Source organism: Scardinius erythrophthalmus (assembly GCF_964197995.2).
Source record: "Scardinius erythrophthalmus genome assembly, chromosome: 1".
In the NCBI taxonomy this organism is placed as follows: domain Eukaryota; kingdom Metazoa; phylum Chordata; class Actinopteri; order Cypriniformes; family Leuciscidae; genus Scardinius; species Scardinius erythrophthalmus.
In genome coordinates, this window is record NC_138221.1 from 46,863,110 (window position 1) to 46,887,847 (window position 24,738).

The 24,738-nt window shown below is 38.2% G+C and overlaps 1 protein-coding gene across 1 annotated transcript in view; it reads left to right on the top strand.

Annotated features, from left to right (window-relative positions):
• Positions 1–24,022, top strand: part of ppfia3 (PTPRF interacting protein alpha 3) — a gene marked incomplete at both ends in the record, with an annotated part of 47,054 nt that extends 23,032 nt beyond the window's left edge. The window contains 26 exons of the mRNA XM_081372270.1: positions 39–98; positions 175–303; positions 1,466–1,558; positions 2,393–2,445; positions 2,593–2,686; positions 5,526–5,660; positions 5,780–5,863; positions 7,213–7,344; positions 8,427–8,489; positions 8,588–8,667; positions 9,359–9,524; positions 9,617–9,810; positions 11,762–12,002; positions 12,085–12,218; positions 12,378–12,529; positions 14,988–15,081; positions 15,160–15,241; positions 15,428–15,628; positions 16,029–16,091; positions 16,763–16,789; positions 17,470–17,645; positions 17,886–17,983; positions 21,625–21,800; positions 22,588–22,656; positions 22,870–23,032; positions 23,976–24,022. Of these exons, the coding sequence (XP_081228396.1) occupies positions 39–98; positions 175–303; positions 1,466–1,558; positions 2,393–2,445; positions 2,593–2,686; positions 5,526–5,660; positions 5,780–5,863; positions 7,213–7,344; positions 8,427–8,489; positions 8,588–8,667; positions 9,359–9,524; positions 9,617–9,810; positions 11,762–12,002; positions 12,085–12,218; positions 12,378–12,529; positions 14,988–15,081; positions 15,160–15,241; positions 15,428–15,628; positions 16,029–16,091; positions 16,763–16,789; positions 17,470–17,645; positions 17,886–17,983; positions 21,625–21,800; positions 22,588–22,656; positions 22,870–23,032; positions 23,976–24,022 (3,006 nt within the window). The remainder of the gene's footprint in view (positions 1–38; positions 99–174; positions 304–1,465; positions 1,559–2,392; positions 2,446–2,592; positions 2,687–5,525; positions 5,661–5,779; positions 5,864–7,212; positions 7,345–8,426; positions 8,490–8,587; positions 8,668–9,358; positions 9,525–9,616; positions 9,811–11,761; positions 12,003–12,084; positions 12,219–12,377; positions 12,530–14,987; positions 15,082–15,159; positions 15,242–15,427; positions 15,629–16,028; positions 16,092–16,762; positions 16,790–17,469; positions 17,646–17,885; positions 17,984–21,624; positions 21,801–22,587; positions 22,657–22,869; positions 23,033–23,975) is intronic.
• Positions 24,023–24,738: the final 716 nt, after the last annotated feature.

Below are 24,738 nucleotides of genomic sequence, written 5' to 3' on the forward strand. Positions count from 1 at the left end.
GCTGGTCTTGCATGCTTAGATTTGTTCGTTATGCTTAGGTACTGTCTTTACGGGATCAGATTAAAAGGAGAGAGCGGGGTTTGGACAATGGAAAGGAGGTGAGTCACAACTGTTTGAATCTTGTATTGAATCTTTTCACTGTTCTTTTCCTCATTTTCTCTGTTTTTCACACAGCGGCTCCCGAACGGCCCCTCCTCCATCTTGGATGATGGCGAGATCGACAGACAGAGAGAGGGAGAGATAGAGAGACAGAGAGCAGAGCTTTCACAGTTAAAAGAAAGACTGGCGCTCATGTGCAGACAGGTGAGTGTTGCACTGCTGCCTACAGCGGAAGCATTATAAGGCATCATAGTAGGCACAATCCTGAGATGACAAAATTATTCAAAAGGAAGCCAAATTTATCCACGTTCTAAGGCAACATCACATGTATCCTTCACAGAGAAGGCAATTTCATAATGCTGTGGTGTCCAACCTACTCAAAAACACTGGCCAGGAGGTTCCTAGTAATATGGAAGACTTTGACTATCTAGTTCAGGTGTGTTTAATTGGGGTTGGAGCTAAATTCTGCAGGAAGCAGGATTGGATATATCTGCCATAATGCATTGCATCAAGCTAGGTAAAAAATAATTCCAAGATGGGAGACAAGGCGAGATAATAAAAAAAAAAAAAAGTATTTTATTCAGTGCCATTTATTTGTTTTATTATATATTTTATTACTATATCTTGTATACAGATTATTTAATGAATAGAAAGTTCAAAAGAACAGCATTTATTTGAAATAGAAATCTTTTGTTATAAAAGTCTTTACTGTCACTTTGATCAAATTAATTCATTGTTGCTGAATAAAAGTATTAATTTCTTTAAAAAAATGTTTTGTGCTATACACTTTATTCCTTATTAGAGTATTATAACATGCTAACGGCAACTCTATGGAAATATAAATTATGTGAAAACAAAGTGCACTATTAGTGTGATGTGCAGAGGTCCTTCCTGTGAAGAGCATTTCAACTCAGCAACTTATGAGGATCTGTGATGGTTAGGACACTGCCTTCGAAGGCAGTTGGGCTTTGGAACAGAGCTTGTAAGTGTACGTGTGTGATGGAGATATAATGTTCATAGACACAGGAAGGAAATACGGGACAGACGGAGTGGGAGAAGACCTACAGTATGACACACTCTGAGCACTGACACATTTTGGATGAGAAGGTTTCAGTTAGCCTGGCATTCCTATGGTTGCCATAGAGATGCAGGATCAGAGGAGATGCTGAGCGAAAGACGGTGTCACATTCTGCTGCCCTCTGGTGGATGTGCACCGCATTCCAAGATTGCAAAAGAAAAAAACAAACAAGAAACGACAGAGGGAGATACGGCTACTGGAACGCATCCAAGTTTCATTGGCTCGTTTCTGTGTTTGCATGCGTTCATGCGCACAAGTTAACGTCTGAGCCTTGTCTCCCATGTGCAGGTTGGAGAGATCGAGGAACAGCTCACTACCGCCAGGAGGGAATTAGCTAAATCTGAGGAAGCCAATCAGAAGCTTCAGAGGGACGTGAAAGAGGTGGGTCGGAGGTTAAGTTCTCACCGAGAGAGCTTCAAAAGAAAATCAAGAGCCCTGTGTCACGCAACCATAGTTTTGCTGTCATCCCGCCTCCCTTCCCATTTGGAAGGGTTTCCTGCCACGATGCAGTGATTAATTGTCGGTAAAGTGCTCTAGTTGTTGATGGGTGTGTCTGTCAGCCAAAGCGAGATCAATCAAACTGCCAACAAAATAATCAGCTGTCTATCTGACATTTTCATGCAAGAAGTCTAATTTTCTGTATAATAGAAGCATGCCGTACTCTCCTGCGGTAACAATGACTTGCCAACTTGGCAACAGCGCTTGTTTCATGTCACCGACTCGCTAGTTATGGAATTTTCCAGAATTGTCGGTTGCTACCTTGCTGGCTTGGCGTCCTATTTAAACTGGATGCCTTTGCTTTGAGCAAGTTTTGTTGCTTGTAATCTGCTTCGACTGCCATAAAGTACAGTCTCGATAGTGGAGAATCAAGTTTTTCATTCAGTTCCCAAGACACTTTGCCTTTCGTCCTTTTTGCTACACTTGTCTTTCATCGCCTCTTTCTTCCTCCCTCATAACAATTCTGGGATATTCTATACAGGTTTTTTGTTTCGCAATAACTTTTTATAGTCAGCTCCGTTTGAGGTAAACAGTTACTGTAAAACTGCTGTCTAGACAGAGCCCCAACCATAATGTGACTGAATGGTCTGATTGGAATCGTTTAGTGTGTGTGTGTGTGTGTGTGTGTTTATTTCTGCAATCTATTAACCTTATGTATTTATTCATTTTGACATTTTCTCTCTTTTATCTCACATTTTTCCACCCCCTCAACTGCAGGCGCTGTGTCAAAGAGAGGACATGGAGGAAAGAATCACCACCTTAGAGCGCAGGTAAACTAGACCAGATTAGACCAGATCTCACTGCTGAGTTTAAGTGGGAATTAGCTCAGTCCGCACGTTCAAAAGACACAGATAGAGTTGCAGTTTTGATTTATCAAGCACCCTGCAGATCCTCACTGTGTGTGTTTTTGTCTGTAGGTACCTCAGTGCCCAGAGGGAGGCAACCTCTCTCCATGACATCAAAGACAAGCTGGAGAACGAGCTTGCCAGCAAAGAGTCTTTATACAGACAGGTACAACAGGAGAATCATGTACAGACACACATGAAAGGTGTAACTATTGAAGGAACATTTAACAGCGTGTTCATCTTCAGTCTCTGGAGGGTTGTTCTCAGGGAATGGCACCAATTGTGCCGGAAGGTTTTGTTGTGTTTTTATTTCATTTGAAAAGGTTTCAAAACTTTTCTTTCTTTTTATCTGTGAAGAAATATTGCAGATTTTAACACCTCAGGCTATCAGGGCCTTAACCATCCACTAATATTCAGGTTATTAATCTACAAGTAGGGCTTGATTTTTGTTACTAACCACAACGTCAAGCTAGGGTTTTTCCCATAAAATCAAACTTGACAAGGCCAACTTCATTCTCTGAATGAAAAAATAGAAAAAAAACAAAACATTTACAGCACAGTGAAAGCTTGATGTTTTTATTTCAATAAATCTAAATTTAGATTAAATATAATTTATATTACAGTTCAACACAGTATGTCTATACTAGAGGTCTTCACGGGTCCACTAGGATCCGAAAACCCGAGGTCCGACCCGAGACCCGAGCGGTTTCGGGTCCAAAACTCTGACGAGTGTCTCGGACACGGGTCGGGTTCGGTATTAGTGGCCTCGGGTCTCGGGTAATTCAAAATAAATATGCCTTTTCCAAATGGACCCGAGAAGACCCGAATTCTTTTAAACTATGTTGGGCATTTAACAAAATTGCATTATTTAAAACAAATCTATGACACCGTTCTCTCACTTTTTCTAAATGAGAGAGCGAATCCGCGCTTCTACGTGCAATGGGCTATAAGCACGGTTGCCTCCGCATTTATTTACTCAGTTATTAATTTGCTTAGTTATATAATTTATAATTTGAATAAGAGAACAACCCCAATAAACTTGGGGTAATCAGAAAAAAATGTTTTATTCATTAGGCTAGCCTACATCATAGATCGGAATTTTCTTCAGGAAACGGGCAGACTTGAATAAATAGCAACCAGCAAACAATAAACGATAAAAATTGCAAAACAAATTTTAATAATTAATCCAAAGTTTGAACATTTATGTGTAGGCTAAAACATCTTATTTTGAACGTGCGTTGTGTGACTGTTTACAGTAAGCAGACTCGTTGCTCACGTTGCTAAAGAAAAGTTGCGAAAATAAAGATCATGCCTACATGGTAAATTCTGCTATGGCGGTTCTAATGCCCTGTTTTTAATCTGGTTTTATCTAAACAAATTTTCAACGACAGGATTGTAGGCTAAATAGCAGTCAATGACTGGGAGACTTTGGATATTTTATTGAAATTTTACCCTGTGGTGGTTCTAATGTTAATCATCGTATGGTCCGGTAAATAACATTATGCCACTGACGTAATGGGTTACAGTGATGTGTAATTGACAATTCAGCACTTCAGAGCGCAGGCTGTGCACAATGTAGGCAATCTGACATTGGATTCTGACATAAACCTGATTTTCATTTTCAGCGTTGGGTTTGGTTTTCTAAATGCGAATTTTGCCTAAATGCCGTTTACGTTCGGGTCCAGTCGGGTTCTAAAGGAAATGCCGTCAGGTCGGGTCGGACTCGGGTCTAATTTTATCGGGTCTGTCTCGGGTCGGGTTTTTCTTTAAAAAAAAATAATTTATGCACGTCGGGTTCGGGTAAGTAGTGATTCGGGTCCATTCGGGTCGGGTACAGTTTTTAGGACCCGAGAAGACCTCTAGTCTATACTACAGTATGTCTTACAGTATAAACTTTAATATTGTTAAATATTATTGCAATTTAAAATCACAATTTTATATTTTAATATATTTATGGTGCTTAAAAAGATTTCTTATTATTATCAATGTTGGAAACAGTTTTGGCGCTTAATATTTTAGTGGAAACTGAAAATTTTGACCAATTTAATGCATCCGTGCTGAATAAAAGTATTTCTTTAAAAAGTAAAAACGTACTGACACCAAACTTTTGAAAGGTAGGCTATATTTTCATTTACAATTGAATGGTTATGAACGAACATGCGAATTGATTGATATTCTGATGTGAAAAAAAAACACATTTAAAATCTATTTATTCAATTATTATTATTATTTTTTTTTTTTTTCACAGACGAATGTTTCCTAAACTATGGCAATCTTGTCATTTATTTTGTACTTTTATAAATAAATCTGTTTCTTAACTGTCTTTCATTCCATGATTTATCCATACAAACAAGCTCATACCATTTGCTAGCGTTCAAAATCTGACTTCAGATTTATAATAATGAAATGAATAAAGGTTTGGATTACATTTTTTATTTTTTTTTGCATCTGGTTAAAGTTCATTCCATGTCTTTATATTCGTTAAAAGCCTTTCTCTGTCAAATCATGAAAATTAAACAACTTTTGCAATGGGCAACACTATATTCATAATAAATAGAGATGTACTGTAGATTTAGACATTCTTAGCAATGGAACCACAAATTAGTGTCAATTTGATTAAAGTCTAAGTGAATTTATTTTGTTGTTTTAAAGGTTTGTGGTTTGAGGTCTGTAATTGTGGATACAAGAATTTAGAATCTGTTTCCAGACTCTGTGATATGTCTAGACCTGTTGGTTTTGCCTTTCATACTCATCACTAGCTATAGATCTCCTTACATTTGTTTACCTGATTTATTTTTTTCCATAACCTTTATTATTTTCATTTGGTTCTTTGGTGGCTTCATAAGTGACCTTGTGAGATTTTAAGAGAGGTTCCATTGTGTTCTCACCAGGTCTCCACCAAAAACAAAACACCTTTTTCCCCCTGAAGAGAATGTGTTCCTTATGGTGTTCTTCATTGTCTTGGTCTCATTGTTCGGTCTCTTCTCATCCCCTGGTCTCCTCAGAGTGAAGAGAAGAACAGGCAGCTCCAGGAGCGTCTGGACGATGCTAAACAGAAGCTGCAGCAAACCCTCCAGAGGGCCGAGACTCTGCCCGAGATCGAGGCTCAGCTCGCCCAGAGGGTGGCGGCACTCAACAAGGTGTGTGCTGTCAGGTTCAGATCTGTTTGTCTCTTTGTGGTCATGTGCTATTAACTCATTTCAAATGGAAAACAGGTCCAAACTGTTAAAATGTATTTTATCCTTGCTCTGTTGTTTAGGCTGAGGAGCGTCACGGCAACTTTGAGGAGCGGCTGAGACAGTTGGAGGCACAACTGGAAGAGAAGAATCAGGAGCTACAGAGGGTGACTCATCCTCTCTTTTTACGTTTGTTCAGCATGTCAGGCTCAGATATAGTGAGGCGTTTTTACTATGGATGTTGTTTTGGAGTAACAAAAAAGTAATGGATTATTAAAAAATTAAAATGCAAGTTAAAAATATTGAGTTGAAGTTTGTAAAATATATACAGTATTTAGCTTGATTCACAAACATTACATCAACATTAGTTTCTAAGGGTGTGTTCACACAGGTTTGATCCGATTATAACAGACTCTGATGCGATTAGTTTGGTTCGTTTGAATTAATGTGAAAACTTCCATCTAAAACCCAAACAAGCGAACCAAATATGTTTTTTCTTGTCATTGTCACGATGTTTCCCATTACAGTTCGGTACAGGTGTCAGAACTGCCATCTCCTTGCAGCAGAACCTCTTTGTGTGTGCAACTGAGGAATTCCTGGCACTGTTTTAACTCCTTTACACATTTTATAAGCTCTTTGTGAGAATACCATCATACGTATGTATGTTATAAAAGCTGTTCTTTGTTTTGTATCTTTAGGTTAGCTGTTAAAAATGACCAGGACTAGCGAATGTGAACCAGGGCTAAATGTATCATTTTGTTTGTTTGAACCAAGAAAATCAAACTACAAGTGTGAATACACCCGAAATGAGCTAACATCTACAACCTGTTTCTTTTGAAATTATACATGAACAATTTACATTAAAAACATCTTCAGAAATGTACAAGTATTTAAATACATTTTAATTTTAAATACATTTAAATATATATATATATATATATATATATATATATATATATATATATATAAATGTATTTAAAAAGCATTATAAAAGCATTATATCCCTCATTAGATTCATTTGGAGTTTATGAAACCAATTTGATAAGTAGACTAGAATTGAGTATTGCACACACACACATATATATATATATATATATATATATACATATATATATATATATATATATATATATATATATATATATATATATATATATATATATATAAATCTTATTTTCAAGCATTTCACATCTTTACTTTCTAAAAAAAAAGTGGTTTATAAAGTCTGTTTATATTTCATGTCACCTTCTAGCTTGTAAGGAACTGATCTAATAAGTTTCTTGTAGCGCTTTGCTTCTTTTTCCATCATTAAAGCGGATCCCCGTCTGATGGGATGTGCGACTAACAAACCAGTTGTATAATAATCAAAATAGTGTTACTCTTGGATCTCTCGTCTTTCATCACCTTGATGCCACATATTTTATTCACTGTTAGTCAAGTATATACTCAATATTCCTCATCCTTGTCCTTTCTCTGTTTGTCACTTTTCCCTCTCTTTTTCTCTCCCTGCCCTCAGGCGAGGCAGAGGGAGCGGATGAACGACGAACACAACAAGCGTCTCTCTGACACGGTGGACAAGCTTCTGTCTGAGTCCAATGAGAGACTTCAGCTGCACCTGAAGGAGAGAATGGCTGCCCTGGAGGAGAAGGTATGATCCTCCACAATTTCAGATTTAATTTCTTTGTCAACGCCAAAGCAGAAAAATAGCCTTGACATGTCACCACGTCTTTGATGTTTACCTCAAAATCCAGATGTTGCCTCAGTTATGTTTGTGCCTAATAGGAGTTTCAGGCTTCCTCTTTGTGTCCTCCCTCATAATTCCAGCACGAAAGCAGGTGTTCAATGCGTTTATCATCAGAGAATCAGTGATGAATGGCCAAAACGTAATTTGAGCTTAATGTCAGAAACAGAAGACATGTTTCTGAACACAGAAAACATGACTAGATTGGTGTAGGAATGTGCAGAACTGCAAATTTTCTAAATCCACTTGTGGGATGCCTGAACAAATAGTTAACTAATCGGTCTCGACTCGAGGAAGTATAATTAGGCTGTTTCTGGTTCCTTTGAACACAATTGGGTGTGTTTGTAAGCGGGCATTTTCTGGTGTTCATAAACAGACGGTATGTCTCCAGATGCATTTTTAAAATTTAGGAAAATGATTTTTAGCTCAACACACTGTCTTAAAAACACAAGATGCCCAGGTTTCCCAAGATTCTGGAAAACCTGGAAATATTCTGATCTGTGTAATTTGAGTTATCAATAGACAGAAGTACAATACAATGAGTAACAATTGTTTTACAAATGCATTATAGTTTATTAGATAGTTATCCACCTCTGTGCTAACTACATTAAATGGTATTGCATGCTTTTTGTTTATTTTCAGATTACTCTTTCATTACTGAGACATGCTTAATAATCAATTATGCAATTTATTAAGCAGAAATATTATGAGATAACTACATAACTACTATTTACTGCCGAGGCTGCTACCGTTTTCAGAGTCACAGTCAGAGCTCTTCAAAAATTCTGAGTTTTCAAGTTATAATTATGAGTTCTATGAGGATTTGAAAGCTTTAAGTCGAAATATTGTAATCATTGCCAGGCCGACATGACATGAACACACCTTAACTGTGCCATTGTCATGGGTTTGATTCCCAAACACACAAAGGTCTTTAGATAAAAATGTCTGAGAGTTAAATGAATGTTAGAGCCTGTTATAATGTTTTACAGAACGCTCTCTCCGAGGAGCTCGCTAACATGAAGAAGATCCAAGATGATCTCTTAGCGAACAAGGTACGTTCCTAAACTTTAATACTAAAAAAAAGGTTCTGTTCACTTGACCTGTATTTAGATGGCTACATTATCAGATAATAATGTCTTATTCCTCCCAGGATCAACTTATTGCAGAGCTGGAAAGGCTTCAGCTAGAGCTGGACCAGCTGAGAGGAAGACCTGGTTCCTCTTACTCACGGTAAGACACATAACATTTCTGCTGTCCTCTATTAAAAGATCATTTATGACCATTTATGAGGTATTTAGGAGATTTATTAGTTCATCTTTATTCTAAAGTTGACATGAAATGTCATTCGCAATCCATTTTACTTCATATACAAATTCAAAAGTTTGGGGCCAGTCATTTTTTTTCTTTTTGAAAGAAATTAGTACTTTTATTGAGCAAGGATGTAAAAAAAAAAAAAAAAGCGACAGTAAAGAGAAAAGATTCAAATAAATGCTGCTCTTTTGAGCTTTCTCTTCAACAAAAAATCCTGAAAAAATGTATCATGGTTTTCACAATAATATTAAGCAGCACAACTGTTTTCAACACTGATAATAATAAGAAATACTACTGGAGTGGCAAATCAACATATTAGAACGATTTCTGAAGGATCATGTGACACTGAAGACTGGAGTAATGATGCTGAAAATTCAGCTTTACCATCACAGGAATAAATTGCGTTTTAAAATATATTCAAAGAGAAATCTTACAGACCCCAAACTTTTGAACGATAGCTTATTTATGAGTAAAACGGTATTTAATGGCGGGAAATGATTATTTTATCCATCAGGAATCATGTGGATTGTGAAGTGAAAGTGGGCATTATCTCGTAAACGGGCAAATTTCATGTTTACTCTAACCATGACCTCCACTGTTTCTTTATTAGGTCTCTGCCAGGAAGTGCTCTGGAGCTGAGGTACTCCCAAGGAGGAGGGTCACTTCCTGCTGGCTCCACCACCCACCTAGATCATTATGGAAACACGGGCACAGGAGGAGTGGTCAGACGGGCTCATCGTGGACGTTGGGGCGGTGCGAGGGAGGAGACTGGCAATGTGAGAACATCTTTGTTTGAACTTGCTAATAGGTGAACAAAATGGCTCCATGTGAAATTAAACAGGTTATTTATTGCCTTTCTCTTCTGCAGTACGACAACTGGGACACTGGAGCTTTGCTAGGCCCTGGGTTTGAGGGCGGCGTGGAGGACAGGGTTTCTGATGATGAAGAGGATCGCGAGACGCTCTTCGGCTCAGAGCTGCTCTCACCAAGCGGCCAGACAGATGTGCAGACTCTCGCTATTATGTTGCAGGAGCAGCTGGAGGCCATCAACAAAGAGATTAAGTGAGTGTACTCGAAACGGAGGGACCTGGAGACCGCTTTGAAAAATCAAACTTATATTTAAATTAGAGAAATGGAGAGCGCTCTGAAAGGGAGGTTAATTGGAAAGAGCAGGACAGAGGCTCAATAAGGAGGTTATATGGCAGGGACCATCAGTACATTAAAAGTATTATAGTTTCAAAATTGACTCGTTGGTGGGTTGCTTGAACTCTGTCTTAAGAAAACACTGTCAGTTTTGGGTTCACCTGACCCCGATTGGACATGTTTGGGGTTGGTAAGATGTTTTAATATTTTGAAAGAAGTCTCTTATGTTCACCAAGGCTGCATTTATTTGATCAAAAATACAGTTAAAACAGTAACACTGTGAAATATTATTACAATTTAAAATAACTATTTTCTATTTTAATATATATTAAAATATAACTTATTCATGTGATGTCAAAGCTGAATTTTCTGAAAGTGTCACATGATCCTTCAGGAATCATTCTAATATGCTGATTTGCTGCTCAAGAAACATTTCTTATTCTTATTTAATGTTGAAATTTATGCTTCTTAATATAATTGAGGAAAGCGTGACCATTTTTTTCAGGATTATTTGATAAATAGAAATCTTTTTAACATTATAAAAGTACTCCCACTTTTGATCAGTTTAAAGCATCCCTGCTGAATTTAAGCATTAATTAAAAAAATACTGACCTCAGATTTTATATTTATTTGAATAAAGTAGTTAGCACTAACTGACTAGTAGATAGTTGGACAACTAGTTAAATAGTAAATCACTATACAAAAAATGTGATTCATTTCTTTTCATTTCAATCTCTCTCTCTCTCTCTCTAGGTTTAAAAAAAGTCTTAAAGGCATAGGCGTAATTTGCGGGTGGGACGGGTGGGACATGTTTTGCCAGGGTCGATATTGTCCCCACCACTTTTTAAAACATCTCGCGGCACGAATGTACAATTCTACAAATTAATAAAACATCTCCAGTTAACTGGCAGTGCATTCATTTCGTTCGTTTTTTAAATAACAGACGATCTAGTGCTGAAATGTGTTTTTTAAATCAAGAGATCAAAGTGCTCGTTGCCGCTGCGATCAGTGGCGCGGATACAGTGTTTTCTCGTGTGGGTCTTCGCTCGGACGCGCGCTTCAATCCGTTGCGGATACTCTCTATTCGTTCTGGTTAAATCACAAAACAAAATGCACACAAATGTGTCCCTGCTTGATATACAACCACTGATGAACATAATCGGTTTTGATGAGAAAAAAAAGTATACGAGAAAAAAAAAACTACACGAGTGCGGATTAGAACCCAGAACCTCTGACACGTTTGGTGAAAGTTCTACCACTGGACCATTAAGGGAAGCTACATGTCAGTTAAATAGGCGGATCTATGTATTTATTCACACGAAAATTCTCGGTCCTGACAAAATATATTATATATATATCTGATTAAATGACAAATTAAACCCCATGTAGCCTACTATTTAAATCGATTGCTGGACATCGTAATGTTATTGTACATATATCTGATTTAGCATTTTATTAGCAACCCCCACTCCACCTGTCCCACCCACTTTTTAAAACAAAGTTACGCCACTGCTTAAAGGTCTAACTTTTATTTTATTTTATTTTTTTATTGAATGCCTAAACGTTTTAAATTGGAGCAAAAAGTGTTTTCAAAATGCATTAATATTAAATGTTGTATGAAGGGAATACAGCACTTGTAATTGATTCCTTGTTAGATTTAAGGTAAATTTGTACTTTTTGCTCCATTAGTGGAATTTACGAGTTTATAAGCTTCAAATTGTTCAATCATATATATCTGATCCCATTTCAAATAAAAAATTTAAATATAATGGCAATTTCCATTTAAATGGTCTTTGGAAAAAAGTCTTTCAGTTAGCTTCACGAAACCTGCATAAGCCCTCGTCTTACCCACCTGTCGTATTTTCTCCAGGCTGATTCAGGAAGAGAAGGAAAGCACAGAGCTTCGTGCTGAAGAAATTGAGAGTAGAGTCAGCAGTGTGGCTCTGGATGGCCCTCCCATTCCCCCAACCTCTCTGGGACGGGACAGCACAGGACGTGGCTTCATCCCCCCGTCCCTCACATCCTCCACCCTGGCATCGCCCTCTCCTCCCAGCTCCGGGCACTCCACTCCCCGCCTACCCCACTCCCCAGCACGCGAGACAGACAGACAGGTAGGAGCATGTGTGAAGTACCGCTATCACACATTGAATAATCATGTGCAAACAGCTGACTCTATACCATTCTACCCATCAGAACAACAAAGATGACGACAGGTCCCTAGCCCTTTTGGACTCCACCCCTCCTCCCACCCCTCGTGCACTGCGACTGGACAGGATGACGCACACTCACCCTGGTGCAATGTTGGATGACAGTCGTGAGTTCCGAAGGTGCGTTAATCGCCCCGGCCTGAAATCAATCCATGCATAGGAATGATATTCTTTTTTTTCTTCTTTTTTTTGCAATGTGCAAAACGTCTTTCCCGTCACACTTCAGTCTTAATATCCTTGTATAAGTGACCTTTCCCTGTCTCTCTCTGTGGACTTCAGCCTCTCAGCTGATGGCAGCAGCTCAAACAGCAGCCAGGACTCCCTCCACAAGGCCAGCAAAAAGAAAAGCATCAAGTCTTCCATCGGCCGGCTCTTTGGGAAGAAGGATAAGGTCCGAATGGGTCAGCCTGGACGTGAGTCAGCATCTCTGGGTGAGTCTAACCTAAAAATACAGCAAAATCTACAAAATAACACACACAAAAAAAAATGCTTGACAAAAAAATATACAAATAGCACTGCACAATATCCTTAAATTATCAGGAAATGTTCCTTAAAGGCCCCCAATTAAATTGTTGAATTATTTCCTATTGAAAGTATTAGTTTGGTTGGAACATATCAACGGGCTTATTGCCTTTTAAAGTAACAAATAACTTTTATTTATGTCACAGTCATTGAACATGATTTGCTAGACCTTATGTAGCCCCACCCCTTTTCAGCGCTGCGCTTGTTGTCTTTTGTCTTCCGGTTTGTATTTTCACTGCAATCTTATTTATGAATGAACAGCTCGTTTTAAAATCTTCCCGGGTCTACTGACATTTGTTAAGACATCTGCTTTAAACATTACAATGCTCATGATAACTTTCGTTAACTCTACAATAAGTAAATCCACTTCACCAGTTAATTACTTCTCGACAGAGATGCTATAGAAATATACAGAGCGACCGCAAAAACTGAAGTTAAAATAATAAATATTCTGAAGATGGCTGTGGGCTTGTTTGTCTGGCGCATAAGGCCTATATGCTAGTTGTTTGCATTAACATTAGTGGGAGGGCATTCTATAGAGCACGTGATTGGACAAAAATCTGTGTAGTACAACATAAGTCATCAATATTCTTGGTACATTCTCCTGGAATACAAAAACTGGGTAACACTTTATTTTACAGTGTCCTTGTTCCATATGTTACATGTACTTACCATAGAAATAACAGTAAATTATGCATAATTACATGCAACTAACCCTCAACCAAATCCTTATCCTACCCTAACCCTATAGTAAGTACATGTAGTTGCTTAATATTACTCAGTACTTAAATATATACAGTAATTACACTGTAACAATGACACTTTAAAATAAAGTGTAACCAAAAACTGTAAGTACACTAGTGTTTAAAAGCTTGTGGTTGGTAATTTTTTTTAAATGTTTTTGACAGAAGTCTCCAATTTATTGCTCTCCAATGCTACATTTATTTGTATAGTAAAAACAGTTATATTGTGAAATATTATTACAATTTAATAACTGTTAATTGTAATATGTTTTAAAATGTAATTTATTACTGTGATGCAAAGATGAATTTTCAACATCTTTACTCCAATCTTCAGTGTCACATGGTCCTTCAGATACAGTATCAGTCTAATATGCTGATTTGATGCTAAAGAAATATTTCTGATTATTATCAATGTTGAAATCAGTTGAGCTGCTTCATATTTTTTGTGGAAGATTTTTTTCTAGGATTCTTTGATGAATAGAAAGTTCAAACTAACAGCATTTATTTGAAATAGAAATTTTTTTTTAAACCTTACCCGAAACTTTTAAATGGGTGTCTATATCGGCGAAAAGTGAATTTTAAGCTTCAAAGTTAAAGGAATACTCCACCGTCTTTTCATATTAAACTATGTTATTCCCTTAACTAAGATGAGTTGATACCTCTCTCGTCTCAGTGCGTGCACTCAATCGCTCTGGCGCGCGGCGAAACTTTGTTCACTCAGTTCATTCAATACGGGCCAAGCAGAGAAGCTACCAAACACCTCCACGGTTTCCCTATTTAAACACAGTTACTCGCGTAGTGTAACTCGACCTAGGACGGTGACACAAAACAAAACGTTGCGCTTTTCTAAGCGTGTAAAATGGATAACTATATTGTATGGCGGAATACCATAGCAAGTGCTTGTAAGCACTTCGTCTTGGCGGAGTAATATCTTCACCAGAGGGAGCGGGGGCCGGTGAGAGGATTTTTCACGAGTGAAGATATTACTCCGCCAAGTCGAAGTGCTCATAAGCACTTGCTATGGTATTCCGCCATACAATATAGTTATCCATTTTACACGCTTAGAAAAGCGCAACGTTTTGTTTTGTTTCACCGTCCTAGGTCGAGTTACACCACGCGAGTAACTGTGTTTAAATAGGGAAACCGTGGAGGTGTTTGGTAGCTTCTCTGCTTGGCCCGTATTGAATGAACTGAGTGAACAAAGTTTCGCCGCGTGCCAGAGCGATTGAGTGCACGCACTGAGACGAGAGAGGTATGTATCAACTCATCTTAGTTAAGGGAATAACATAGTTTAATATGAAAAGACGGTGGAGTATTCCTTTAACAGGCATAAACTAAAACTCCAATGTTGATTTTATGTGATTTTTAAAGGAATGTTCTCATTTCCAAAAGAGCTTTATATCCATTTTAATTCAATCTTATTCTATATCAATGCAATGGAACTTACATTGGAAATCTATGGGACACTGATAATTGTTTCAGGATAAACTGACCTGAAAGTGATTTCTGTGGTAACTGACAACATTTTATGTTCCTTTAATGGGCATTAAAGTGTTTAAAAACAACTGTTTAGTCAGTCCTGTTCATTTGATTGTCACCCTTAACATCTCTGTGTCTCCTGTAGCCTCGACCCCCTCAGATGACCTGGGCTCTGTGGATACCCTCGGACTCACTAAGATGGCCGGTCCGGTGGACAAGGACCGTCGTAGCAAGAAGAAGTAATTTTACTCTTACAATGAGTAGCTTCCTTCACACTCTGTATCTGATTCTTTGTACTGAATGAACCTTTCTTTTAGACATGAGCTGTTGGAGGAGGCATGCCGACAGGGGCTACCCTTTGCATCCTGGGATGGACCCACTGTTGTCTCCTGGCTGGAAGTATGGCTGCATATCTAAATGTTGCAATGGATAAAAAGGGGGCTTGTTTCGTTTTATATTGATATATGATATTATGTTTGAAAATTTGGGATTATCATCGACTTCCATTCTGTGTTACTTTGATCCCGTTAGTTTAACTTCCCTAAAGATCACCTCTCTCTCTCTCTCTCTCTCTCTCTCTCTCAGCTGTGGGTGGGCATGCCAGCATGGTACGTGGCAGCATGTCGTGCTAACGTGAAGAGTGGGGCCATCATGGCTAACCTGTCAGACACAGAGATCCAGAGAGAGATCGGCATCAGTAACCCTCTGCACCGCCTCAAACTGAGACTGGCCATTCAAGAGATGGTGTCCCTGACCAGTCCCTCGGCCCCGGCCAGCACACGCTCCGTACGCTTAAATGCACCATCAAATAATTACTATTCTTTTATAAAATTTACAGTGGGTTTTTAAAAATCTGAGACCACAAATGAAAAATTAAAGGAAAAGTTCACCCAAAAATTTGTATTCTCTCATCATTTACTCACCCTCATGCCTCTCCCTATGCATATGACCGTCTGTACAAAGTATGTACAAGTTATTAGTGATCAAAAAAATTGTGCAGAATCTCAAATATTTGTATTAATTTTATATCATAACGTTTATTAGTTTTAAAATGTTCAAAAGATTTTTAGATTTTTAATCCCATATCTTCAATGTTGTCTCACCCCACTTTAATATATCAAATCTAATAAATAGTAATCCTGATAACTTTATCTGTGGTTTGTGTTGTTTTCTTTTCTTCCCACAGTCAACCAGTAACGTGTGGATGACCCATGCTGAGATGGAGTCCCTGACTGCAGCAACCAAACCAGTTAGTAGCCACACTTTTTGTATTTTAATTAATGTTGCTCTGACTAGGTTACTAGTTTGGGAGAAGTAGATGTAACAATGTTGAAGCAATCAATTATAAACATTTCAGAAAGCAATGGATTTGGACACAAAACCTCTTACCCACCATTGATGCACCTCTGACACAGATTTCCCCCGTGATACTTTATTGGAACTGATATTCAGTTTTTGTTCTGTATTAATTTGACCATCCTGCTTTTTTTCATCCGGTTTTTTTTTTTTTTTAACTGTACATTTCATCTAGATAAAATGAAACACCACAAGTGTGGGATTGTAAAGCGCTCTGCCTCCTAGTGGACAGTATGAGAGGCGGCATGCGGAGAGAGTGGAGTGATCGGACATGTGTTGATGCGTCTCTCTCTTTCTCTCTCCCCCTCTGTGTGTCTGGCTAGGCTGTAGCGTTGAACATCCTCAACTTTCCCTCTTTTTTCTGTTTCAGTGTGAACTGCTTCCAACTAATGACCCGGTCACTAACAAACTGTTCCTCCCTTTGTACCTCTCTTCCTGCTTTCCCTCTTCATTCTTCTTCCCTCTTCCTGTCCATCGATGTGTCTTTCCTTCTGCCCCTCTGCTGTGTTCCTTATCTCCTCTTCCTCACCTCTCTCCTATCATGCTATCACCTCCGCACACAAGGAGCTGAAAGAGATTAGCTGGGATCAGGTGAGTAACGTCAATACATCCATTAAACACTTTCGAACCTGATGGTGCCATCAGATGGTTGACACTAAATTGTCTTAAAGTAAAGCCTAAATGACACAAATGTATTATTTACAATTGTACATTTTAAATATTACATTTATTATATAATAGTTATTTATTTTTTCATTAAATTTCACAATTTCATTACAAAAGGAAATGTGCACTAATAGATGTAATAGCATTAACAGCCTTTATGCCTGTTATTTAATATTGTAGTATTTATTTAATTTTTATATATTTCAGCTTGAATTTTAGTTTAATTTGAGTAATTTTATCAAGTGCTTTTGTCATTTTTTATTAGTTTTTTGTTTTTGTTTCTATATGTCTTTAGTTTTAGTCATTTCTAAGTTTTTATTGAATATTTATATTTTATCTTTATTTCAGTTACTGAAAACTGTTGTAGTTAACAATAAAAACACTGTTTTATGCTAGGCATAAAAATCCATGTGCATGATAAAATACAAATTAAGATCCAATAAGGCAAGTGACAGTTTCATAAACTGGCCCAAACCTTTATTGTTAACCCCTGAAGTTTGGATTTGTAGGCATCAAATACACATTGCAATGAGTGAACTGAAATACAACTGTGAAATCTAAAGTGCGTTTGTAATGGGTTTTTTTGTGGCCTTCCTCTGTGGTAGATCCTGGCCTATGGAGATATGAACCATGAGTGGGTGGGCAATGATTGGCTGCCCAGTCTGGGTTTGCCCCAGTACAGAAGCTACTTCATGGAGTCACTGGTGGACGCCCGCATGTTGGACCATCTGACCAAGAAAGAGCTGCGTGGGCAGCTGAAAATGGTGGACAGTTTCCACAGGTGTTTTCTCTCTCCCTCTCCCCATCTGTTAAATGCTGCCACGCACTTCATTATTCCTTCTCTTTATCATCCTTAGTCTCATGCCAACCAATTCTTTTCTTGGTGCAGGTGTGTGTCTTAGGGCCTTTCCTAATCTAATGTGCTTGGGGTCTTGCAACACTTTGTCTGGGTCGGAATGACCTAATTAATTTAGATAGCCCCGTGACCTCCAATGACCCTTTTGACCTTTTGACCCCACAGGGTGAGCATGCATTATGGAATTATGTGCCTGAAGCGCCTCAATTATGACCGCAAGGAGCTGGAGAGGAGGAGAGATGAGAGCCAACACCAGAATAAAGGTTATTTTTTATCTGTTCCTTTATCTCTCTTTCTTGCTTACTGTTGCTAACACAGATGCCCAACATAGAGTACAAGGGTGGTCTTTTCCGTGGTTGCACTTGATGCTGGTCCCTAGCATGGCATGCTGATGTCTGTAACACACTTTTAACACTATTGTAGCTTGTAATGATTTATTAAATATGAATTTTTCATATATAATACCACTCAAATGTCTTGCTTCTGTAAGATTTTTTTTTAAATAAATACTTTTATTCGCAAAGGTGCATTAAATTGATGAAAAATTACATTAAAGACACTTCTAATGTTACAAAAGATTTCTATTTCAAATATATGCTGTTCTCTCTATTTATCAAAAGTATCCTGAAAAAAAATGCAGCCTTTGTAAAAAATCAGAGACTTCAAAAAATCTTGCTGACCTCAAAATTTTAAATGGTAGTGTACATTTTTTATTCTTTCCATTTCACAGTTTACCCTGTAGTTCATGCAGGAAGACAGTCCTTCATCAACTAGTTTTAACAGATCGACCACCAAAGTTTTGCAGCATGGGTTATATTGATTCACCAGCTAGACCAGTTCTAAACCGGCATAAACTAGCCTGACAGAGCATGGAAGTCCATGTTGGTCTTAGCTGGTCTAGCAAGAATTTCAGGACATTTTCTGGTTGTTTTCCAAGTTATGTTTGGGTTTTATCATGTTAATCTTTTGCTTTGCATCATCAATCAAATCATACAGCAGAACAGTCTGATAAACACAATGTACAAAAGGGAAAAAGCAACAACAGTCACCCGTGGAATGTACAGTTCATCAAAACATTGGACAGTGAATGAGAATATGGCAAAAAGAGAGGAAGGGTGTTTACACAGAGTGCATTTGTTAATAATAACATACATTACCAGTAATGACGTCTGGAAAGCATTGAGCAGCCCAACCTTCCATTATGCACAGGATTCAATGGCACAATAGATATTTTACATTTGAAGAGCAACTGATCAAAGGTCAATGCACAGATCTCAATATTCATCTCACAGTTTTGAGGTGCTTTAAAGGTGCCGTTACCGCCTCATTCAGTACCTTGATTAGAAACAGATGCCTTTGCTGATCTAGAAGTTATTCATCGCATAGCAACACTTCATGCCATTTGAGACTATATTAAGCATGAGTGAATAACTTTATCCCTGCACTACAGTGGGGAGAGATGTATGCATGTACTTTTGTGTGCATTGCTACAGGCAGTGTAGCAAATATCAAAATTATTTTTCATGCTGTACATCAGAGGTGCCCAATCCTGTTCCTGGAGATTTACCTCCCTGCAAAGTTCAGCTCCAACCCTGAACAAACAGCTGAACCTTATTAAGTTAAGGTAATTAAGATCTTGATAATTACAGACATGTGTATTTGATCAGGGTTGGATCAGGAACATGATTGGGCACCCCTGTTGTACATTATATGCACACCACCCAGCTCTTAATGCATCATGTTGCCATCTTGAGCATCAGTGAATGTTTCCACCTTTTGTAATAGTTGTCTATGGCCTCGTTTGCACTGCAGGTCTTGATGCCCAATTCTGATTTGTTGCCTATATTCGTTTTTTTTGACCGTCCGTGTACACGTTCTTTCAAATGTGACCCATATCCGGTTCATGTGTTTACACTTGCCATACTATCTGAAACATCACGCATACTTAAAGGGTTAAATTCTCTTGCACAGATGGACAAACGTGAAATATGTTTGATGCTAGCTCTGCAATAAATATGCAAAGTTCGCCAAACATCACCGTGATTTTGAGGCAGAGGAGGAGGAAAAGGGCCATCATTGCAGCCTGTGTATATGCTTCAGTTATTGTGTGCGAGAGAGATCTCAGGACTGGTGGGAGCATATTGGCGGGCTTTCACGAGGAGCATTGGATCCGAAATTTTAGGATGAGCAAGCCAACCTTTGATATGTTGTGTCAACGTTTGTCCACATTCCTCTCCTATGACAACGTTTCGTCGGGCCGCCCGTCAATTTGCAGACGTGCGTCGGGGTTGCTCTCGTCTTTAAACCGCGGAGAAGTAGCATAATGCCTCAGAAAATTCGATCTGCCTGTTTACATGATAGTCGCATTGGCACATATCTGATTTATATCTGCTTTATTTCCACATATAAATGAGGCCTGAAACCGATCTCGAAATATCCGAATGCATGCGTTTTTTTCCTGTTTACACGGTCATAGAACACATTCGATCTGTGTCACATATGAGCAAAAAATTGGAATTGGGTCACATTTCCCTGACAGTGTAAACGAGGCCTATGAGTCCCTCAGTTGTCCTCAGTGTGAGAAGATGGATCTCAAAATCATACAGTCACAGTTGGGAAAGGGTTAAAATATGCAGAAGAGGCTAGAAAACCAATGAGTGTGCGGGACCTGGAGGAAATCTCTGAAGAGCAGTGGGCAGTTACAACTAGTGAACAACTATCACAAAACATAAAAACACGTGTTGACTATCCAGGTAACAACATGCACTATTTAAGGGTTAGTTCACCCAAAAATGAAAATTCTGTCATTAATTACTCACCCTGATGTCGTTCCAAACCCACTTTGATGCTTAAGAAAGTTCATAAAGAGATCGTAAAACTAATTAATATGAATTGGCCAAATTTTCTGAAGACACTCTATCACTTTTATATGATGAACAGATTTAATTTAGGTTTTTATCCATATTTAAACATTTATCAGCGAACATAAACAGAAGTTCAACCGAACCTGCTTGACGTGTGATAACAAACCTCATTGGTTCTTGCTGAAGCTCAAACGTGCTGTGTAACACGAGAATGAACCTCATTGGTTCTTGCTGAAGATCAAACGTGCTGCGTAACACGAGAATGAACCTCATTGGTTCTTGCTGAAGATCAAACGTGCTGCGTAACACGAGAATGAACCTCATTTGTTCTCGCACGTCAAGCAAGCATGTTTGAGCTTCCATTACCACTACTGATGTGTGAGGTAATAAATGTTTATGTGAATAAAAACATAAATTCAATCTGTTCATCATATAAAGCGATCGTGTCTCTTCAGAAAATTTGGACTAAACCGCTCGATTCATATGGATTCGTTTTACGATCTCTTTATGAACTTTTGAACCTCTGTAATGTGAAACAGGTTATTCAGGACAGTACTAAATAAGAAATAACACATTTTTTATGACCCCTCTTGTTAATATTATTAACGTCTTGTTTATATTGCAATGGGCATGTAAACTAATCAGCAGAACTGTATGTCATTATCTGAAGCTGTGCGGGTGTTTCTTATATTGACACCATGATATTAACACTGTAAATGGCTCTGGAGGAATGGTTTGACTGTTAGCATGATTGCATTCCTTTCTTTGAACTTGGGTTTGGAGAAGCTGAGTCAACAAAACAAATGCAAAGCCTCTGGAATACCGTGAAAATACAAAACAGAGACAAAGAATTTGTCTGAAACAAAAGCAGATGTGTTCAAATCCGCAGTGGCCATTAGAGTTCCATCTGAAAAATCAGGAGCAACTGAAACAAAAGTTTAAATCCACAAGCATCACCCAAGATGGAAATTGATAATGATCAGTGGTTAACGCCCGCCTGGAATTCTATTCATTGTCCAGCCCTTGTGTTTCCTCTGTAGATGTGATGGTGTGGTCAAACGAGCGTGTGATGTGCTGGGTGCAGTCCATCGGCTTGAAGGAGTATGCAGATAATCTGACTGAGAGCGGTGTGCATGGTGCCCTGCTCGCCCTGGACGACACCTTTGATTACACTGACCTCGCCCTACTCCTGCAGATACCCAATCAGAACACACAGGTACAATGACAAGACTGTTTGCAGATATATAGATCTTTATACAAATTCAAGTCAAGTCAGCTCAACTTCGATAGCTCTTTATACAATGCAGATTGTTTCAAAGTGGTTTCACAGTAATAAACAGGAAAATGATTATCAATGATGCAAGCGTCATCAAACACCTCCCATCTCAAAAGAACATAGAAAACACTTCAGAAGATTGGTCTAGGACAGTGTGATGTGCAGGTTCAACCTGTCAAGGATGAGGGAAACGATGGGATTTTGGATGAAAATAAAATTTACAAAATGCGAATATGACCAAAAAAAAATATTTTTTTAATGGACACATTCTATTTGATAAGATAGCATGCACATAAACTGTGAAAACACATACAGAATAATAAAGATGCACATCAGAAGTCAATCAAATAAATGGGGAAAAAAGCGTTACTTTTATTTGCAAATTGTTTTAATGCGAAATTGCAATTTTTTCTCTTAAATTTGCAACTTGAATGCAAACATAGCTAATTGTACTGACATTAATGTACTTGCAACATCTTATATCATTTGTTTTTTTTACTTTAAAGGCAGACGTATTTATATATCGACAGCCTTTATATTTACAGTATATACAGGGAGTCTCTTTATACAGTAGATGTAGGGACAGACTGAATGAAAAAAAAAAAAAACCCTGTTGATTCATCAAGTCTCAAAACAATAAGAACTTCATAGATGAAAGCAGCGACTACTCATTACTCCTGACCGGTCTGGGTTGATTACATGTGAACTATGTTTATTCCACATCCAGGCACGACAACTTCTGGAGAAAGAATATAACTCCCTCATCGCCATGGGAACAGAGAGGAGGCCAGACGAGGTGAGCACCATGGGACATGAACACAGCTGGATTTTTATCATCCTTTACCTCCCACCACTGAAATACACACTAGTATAATGACACTCCTCTTACAGGGTTATTGTACTTTCTAGAGTTCATAGCCAGTTTGAACATTCAACTGTATTTTGTATTGAAATGACCTGGCTGATAATTCAATTCATAAGTATTCTCTTCTGCCTACTTGTCCTCTAGGACGGCACTAAGACGTTCACCCGCTCCCCTTCATGGAGGAAGATGTTCCGGGAGAAAGATCTGAGGGGAGTGACCTCTGACTCCTCAGAGACCTTGCCTGCTAACTTCCGTGCCTCAGCCATCTCTACCCCCTCGGTCACCCTGAGGAAGGTCCAGAGCGATGGTGAGCTCGCACGGCCTCCTCATTTTTGGAATTTCATTTAATAATGGCATTTTTATGCTTTCAATTCACAAGAAAGTAGTGGGAGAGAAAGACGGGAATGGATTCAGGAAATGTCACAAGTGTTTTTAAATCATTTTGGAGGTTTTTGCCAAGCCTCTGTGCTCATCAGGTTTTGTCACATTTTTTAATGATGCTCTGAATATTATAAGATTGATTGATTAAGGGCACGTTTGGATATCTATTCAATATGTTAAAACTAATCCATTTACACACTACACCGCAAATTAATATAAATCTGATCTTTAAAGTCCGCACATCAGGTTACTGAAGAGATACTGCTTATCTGTGGCGATCCGTGTTGCAATAGCGCCGTCATACCTGGCTATAACATGCTTTCACACATTCATTTTTTTAACATATTGGGAGGAGTAAATTTTTTATATGTGGTTTCAACAACCAGATGCATTTACACTTGTCCAGATCCATCTGGAATGCGTCTCAGACACATTTAAATCCATCTCGAAAGTGTTTCGGAGGGCAATTACACCTGGTCTTTTCACGATCGGATGGCTATCCAATCAAAGAAAACACATGAAGTAACCAGGAAACAGGCCCTAGGCCCTATTTTAGTAAATTCTCAACAACAAAAAAGAGAGGAAATAATACCATAATTCAGATAAGAAACTATAAATAAGTGCAAAACCTATTAAAGGAAAGGCTACTGAAAAAATAACCAGGATAGAGACTCAAAGATAAACAAGGCTTTGTGGAAATCCCCGCAATTAATCCTAAAGTAACTTTATGACAGTGTTGATGCTCAGATAAACATTGTTAGAACATTGTTTCCTTATGAGTAAGTGGTTCAGGAGTGAAAGCTTTATAATGGTGTTTAGAATACAATTTTTTACGACTAAATCTCACTGGTCTGTCTCTGTCTCTCCAGCATCTCCAAGGGCAGAGTCTGGCTCAGTGAGGACATACTCCTGTTGAGGGACTGCAAAGGTGAGACATGACTAGCTAGCTTCTTTTTCAGTTCATATACTGTATATATATACAGTGCTATGCATAAGTTTAGACACCCATGCTAAAGTTGACTAAAAAGAGGAATAAAAAATCATCTTTTGGAAATTGAACTTAATGCCTTAATTTAAAAAAATAGGAAAAATCCAACCTTTAAGGACACCAATTTTCTTTGTGAATGAATAATGTATCGTAAATAAATAAATGTTCTTCCTTAAAATACAGGGTGCATAAGTTTGGACACCCCTATGTTAAATTCCCATAGAGGCAGGCAGATTTTTATTTTAAAGGCCAGTTATTTCATTTATCATCCTGATAAAGTTCCCTTGGCCTTTGGAATTAAAATAGCCCCACATCATCACATAGCCTTCACCATACCTAGAGATTGGCATGGAGTACTTTCCATAAGATCATCTCTCAATGCAAATCAAACCAGCTATTAGGCTAACTGAAATAAAAACCATGCCAATCTCTAGGTATGGTGAAGGCTATGTGATGATGTGGGGCTATTTTAATTCCAAAGGCCAAGGGAACTTTATCAGGATGCATAGTATCCTGGATCCATGAAATAACTGGCCTTTAAAAATAAAAATCTTCCTGGCTCTATGGGAATTTAACATAGGGGTGTCCAGACTTATGCACCCTGTATTTAAAGGAAGAACATTTATTTATTTACGATACATTAT